Source organism: Chinchilla lanigera, unplaced genomic scaffold, assembly GCF_000276665.1.
Source record: "Chinchilla lanigera isolate Chin_1 unplaced genomic scaffold, ChiLan1.0 scaffold00040, whole genome shotgun sequence".
In the NCBI taxonomy this organism is placed as follows: domain Eukaryota; kingdom Metazoa; phylum Chordata; class Mammalia; order Rodentia; family Chinchillidae; genus Chinchilla; species Chinchilla lanigera.
In genome coordinates this window covers 14,273,458-14,278,365 of record NW_004955441.1, presented here as the reverse complement: position 1 = coordinate 14,278,365, position 4,908 = coordinate 14,273,458, and the positions used below count along the sequence as shown (strand labels likewise).

The 4,908-nt window shown below is 53.8% G+C and overlaps 1 protein-coding gene across 1 annotated transcript in view; it reads left to right on the top strand.

Annotated features, from left to right (window-relative positions):
- The window catches only part of Kcnk12 (potassium channel, two pore domain subfamily K, member 12), an 11,610-nt gene that overhangs the window by 3,274 nt on the left and 3,428 nt on the right, over window positions 1-4,908 (top strand). Inside the window, exon 2 of the mRNA XM_013517518.1 lies at window positions 3,989-4,905. Within this exon, the coding sequence (XP_013372972.1) occupies window positions 3,989-4,905 (917 nt within the window). The remainder of the gene's footprint in view (window positions 1-3,988; window positions 4,906-4,908) is intronic.

The following is a 4,908-nucleotide window of genomic DNA, read 5'->3' as shown; positions in this document are numbered from 1 at the left end:
TTAGCAGTGCCACTTTGACTGTCAAAAGTACCCCAGGTTGGACTGCAAGTGACTTCCTCCCACCCCATGCCACAAGCAAAGCTAAGTCCCCCCAGCCCTGGGTCCTCAGTTCCCTGCTCCTGGGAGGTTGCAGAGAAGAAGTGAGATGACACACAGGGCTGGCACAGTGTGTGGCATGAGGCTGGCTCTGTTAGGTGGTGGCCCCTTCCCCAGTGCTGGGCAAATCCAGGGGCAACCAGTTTGTCAAATGGGCCAACACGGGAAGCAGCGTTGGTGCCTCTGCTTTCTGTAAGAACTCCCTCGATCCCTTAGCAACATCTTTCATAGGAATCAGTTTTCCAAGTAGTTTTTTGTTGTTGTTGTTGTTGTTTTTTAAACAAAAGTACTAGTGTTGAGCTTGAGTCTTATTGTTGGATGTTGAATCCAACCTTCAAATTCACTTCCCTCAAAGCTCAGGGTCTTCCTCCAGCTCCGGCCTGACCTGCACCTCAGGAACGTGCAGTGTGGGGCCGGGAACGTGCAGTGTGTGGCACTGCTTGCCTTGGCCTTTCATTCCTGGAGCCACTGCCACTCTTTCTTAGCTTCGCTGGTGGGACCGCGATGCCCACAGGTAGGACAGGCAACTCTTTCATGGAGCTGGGCTGAGATCCTCCAGACGCCCCTCCCTGAGTGGATATTCCCCCTCCATCTCCTCTCATGTGGTTCCCAAATGCCTGCTCCCCAGCCTCTTACCATTGCCACCTCAGGTTCCCGAACACAGCGCTCTTGAACGATCTCCAGATCTCTTCCTTCCAGGTCCACCTGACTGTCATTCTCCTGCACCCTGAGGCTGTAAACATGATGTGTTCGTTTCCTGTTACATAGTGAAGTACTTGACACTGAACTTATGTAGGGAGAAGTATTATTCTTGGCTCACAGCTCTGGAGGTCCCAGTCCATGGTATTTGGTCCCATTGCTTTGAGCCTGTGGTAAGGCAGCAGATCAGGTGGGGATGAGGGAAGCAGAGCTACTCACCTGGGAGCTGGGGGTCCAGCTTGGTGGTGGAGCCCACACTTAGCAGGTGCAAGGTCTTGGGTTCAATCTCTAGCACCAAAAAACAAAAGAGCAACTCACCTCACAGCTAAGGAACAAAAGAGAATGAGGAGGAGCCAGGGTCCTAAAGGGTCCACCACCTCCTGATCACCATCCTGGGGACCAAACCTTTAACACATGGGCCTCTGGGGAATATTTAGATCCAAACTGTACACTGGCATGGGGAGTCACACCTGTGATCCCAGCCACTACAGAGGCGGACGCAGCAGAATCACTTGGGCTCAAGAGCTTGAAGCCAGCCTGGGCAACATAGTGAGACCCTGTCCCAAAAGAAGAAAAGAAAGATCCAGACTACAGCATTGTAGAAGTGTGGACCACCCCATCTCTGCCCTCCTCCGCCCCGGAGGTGGCAGCCCAGCGAACCTCTCATCCAGACAGCTCACTGGCACAGCCGTGGATGTCAGAGGACCCTGTCTGGCTCTCCCAGGACTCTCCCCCTGCGTCCTGGCCAGTGGCTCAGCAGCCTTCAGTGGGGAGGTGAGCTGCGGGCTGGCCCCTTGCTGCAGCCCTGCCACCATCACGCAGCTTGGACAGAAAGGATGCCTCAGCACTGCCCACCGCACAGCTCACCACCTCATGCCCATCACCACCAACCCTGGGACAACTTCCGACCTCCAGCAGAGCCCGGGGAGTGGGGGCGGGGGGTGCAGGTCAGGAGACACACTTTGCTGATTTCCTGAGTCCCGCGTGGATGTGTCTAAGGCTCCTCTGTACAGTGGGGAGACGCAAACCACATTGTATTCTTAGCTTTGAGACTTTAGCTGAAAACCCTAAAGAGTAAGAAAATCCCACTCAACATTTTCTTAGCAAGACAAAGCACTAATTTTCCGGACTCAGGATTTTCAATTTCTTTAGGAATTTAACAAAGTGATTCTGCTACTGGAGGTTTTGTTTCCCTCCAGGGATAGAAGCAGTGTTGTGTATGCTGGTCTAAGGCACCAGGCTTGAAACTAGGACAAAGAGATGCCGGTCTGTTCTCAAACAAGCTACAAGGCATATCCCTTCTGCCCTCCCCACCAACACCATGGAGGGCAGACCTGAATGAAGGTCTGCTGCACTTTTAACAGCCTACAAATTTAAACAGCTTTTATCATCAGAGTACAGAAAACTCATAAAACACACAGTTTAACAAATCTCACACAGGTAGCCCCTGTGTAACTGCCACCCAGGACAAAAGGACACTCCAGCACCCCTGAGGCCCCCATGTACCCTGTCACCACCCAGAGGAACTCCCAGCTCTGACTTTCATCAAAATCACTTTCTCACTTTTCCTTATAATTTGACCAAGTATGCACCCCTAAAAAATACTGCCATTTGGATTTGCCTGATGTCAGATTTTCTATTAATGGGGTAACGCAGGATGTAGACTTTTGGGTCCAGTTTCTTTTGTTTAACATTCTTTTGGGGAGGTTTGCCCATGTTATAAGTAGCTGTGGTTCCTTCTTTTTCATACTGTACAGTATTGCTTTATAATGAATAGACCGGGATTTGGTTCTGTTGTGGGACATACGGGTTCTCTGTCTAGTACTTTTGACAAACATACTCCCACTCCACACACAGCCATATAAGTTCAGAGCTGATTTCTTCATGAACTCAACAACTTGAGTTTGCCTTTAAAGTAACTGGGCACAGGGCTGGGGATATAGCTCAGTGGCGTAAGTGCCTGCCTAGCAAGCACAAGGTCATGAGTTTGATCCCTGGTACTGCAAAAAAAATAAAAATAAAGTAACTGGGCACAGTGCCACATGCTTGTAATGCTAGCACTCAGGAGGCTGAGGCAGGAGGATTATCACTGAGTTGCCTGGGCTACATAGTGAAGCTCAAGGCCAGCCTGAACCACATATTGAGAACCTGTCTCAAAACAAATAAACAAACAAAAAACCACAGAAAAATCCCTTTATCAAGCTCCAGGATGTACCGATAGTTTGTTGTTTTTTCCACTCTTTATGGCAAATTGTGATTGTAGGGACACAATTCATGTTCTTCAACATGGGTAATAGCTTAAGATTTTCCCCAGACTTGAATCATTAAACAAGATGAATACCATGGTCAAGCAATTGGGCATTTCCTGTAGGGAATCTAGGAAATGATTAAACATATACACCTAAGAAATATACTCTGAAAGTACAGTATTCTAAGAAGTGTTTCTCTGGCCTGTTTAGGCCAGACCCGACAAACTCTTCTCCCCGCTTGCCTGTGGCTGGCCCTACTCAAGTGGCAAGGCACAGGGGTGGAATTAGCGGGGATGACTCTGAAGTTTTTCTGCCAGAGGTGCTGAAAAGTGCCACAGGGCTGCTCACACAAAAGGCCCACGTTCAGCTTAAACAGCAAGTGAATCCTCCCATCCAGAGATTAAACCCCCTGCCGTAACCAGTCAAGCAACCCTGGGTCCCACGAGGAGACCGCAGCCGGCAGTGGACAGTGAGCTCAGGAAGGAGGGACAGGGCCACGCTTCTGCAGTGCCCTGGACGGCGCGGGTAAGCACACTGGCAGGAAGCCACGCCTTCCGCAGAAATCAATCGATAAAGACCTTGAAAGCCAGTGCTTTGAACAAGTGCATAGGCTAAGAATTATAAGTATTAAAAGTAGTAAGCACTGCCCGGGCCCAGGGCACACAGCGGTAGGATCCCGGGCAGCACCCGCTGGGCCATAGCCTTTCCCTGGGCCAGCCTGAGCGAGGGTTATCGATGGAGGTCCTCGGAGCAGGCGCTGGCACTCCGTGGCAGAGTCGCACTCTGAAGGCCGTGGGTGGGCGCACTCTTGATCCTCTTGTCGACTTCATAAAGCCCTTTTCTGGGACCATGGACGGTGGCCACTTGGTCACACCCTCCCGGGGGCCCTGAGTGAGCAATCCCAGCTAAGGTGAAAGTCTCAAGGAATTCCGTCCTTCTTAAAGGCCACCCGACCGAGTGTGCCACGGTTGCTTCAAAAGTCAGTTGGGGTGGGGGTGCAAGTGCCCCCCTTGGCTCTGCTGTCATCTGGGGCTGTGCACCTGTAAACAGCTTCTGCTGCTTGTGTACCGCAGGGCCCTTCCTGGTGACCCCCTCCCCGTGATCTCCATCAGCTCAGAAGAGAGCAGGACCAGGAACAAATCTAGTACCTTCAGGGCAGGGAGGCGGCAAGTCCCCCACTCCCGCCCCGTCTGCTCCAGCCCCGCGCGTCCTGGCCACCCCGCCATCGCCGACCCGTGTGTCTGTGTCCCCGCAGGTTTCGGAATGACCACGCCGGCCACCGTGGGCGGAAAAGCCTTCCTCATTGCCTACGGGCTCTTCGGCTGCGCGGGGACGATCCTGTTCTTCAACCTCTTCCTGGAGCGCATCATCTCGCTGCTGGCCTTCGTGATGCGCGCGTGCCGAGAGCGCCGCCTGCGCCGCAGCGGGCTGCTGCCCGCGCCGCTGCGCCCCGAGGCCGACGGGCTGGCGGGCTGGAAGCCCTCGGTGTACCACGTGCTGCTCATCCTGGGGCTCTTCGCGGTGCTGCTGTCCTGCTGCGCCTCGGCCATGTACGCCAGCGTGGAGGGCTGGGGCTACGTGGACTCGCTCTACTTCTGCTTCGTCACCTTCAGCACGATCGGCTTCGGGGACCTGGTGAGCAGCCAGCGCGCCGCCTACCGCCACCAGGGCCTCTACCGCCTGGGCAACTTCCTCTTCATCCTGCTCGGCGTGTGCTGCATCTACTCGCTCTTCAACGTCGTCTCCATCCTCATCAAGCAGGTGCTCAACTGGATGCTGCGCAAGCTGAGCTGCGCCTGCTGCGCGCGCTGCTGCCCGGCGCCCGGCGCGCCCCTGGCCCGGCGCAACGCCATCACGCCGGGCT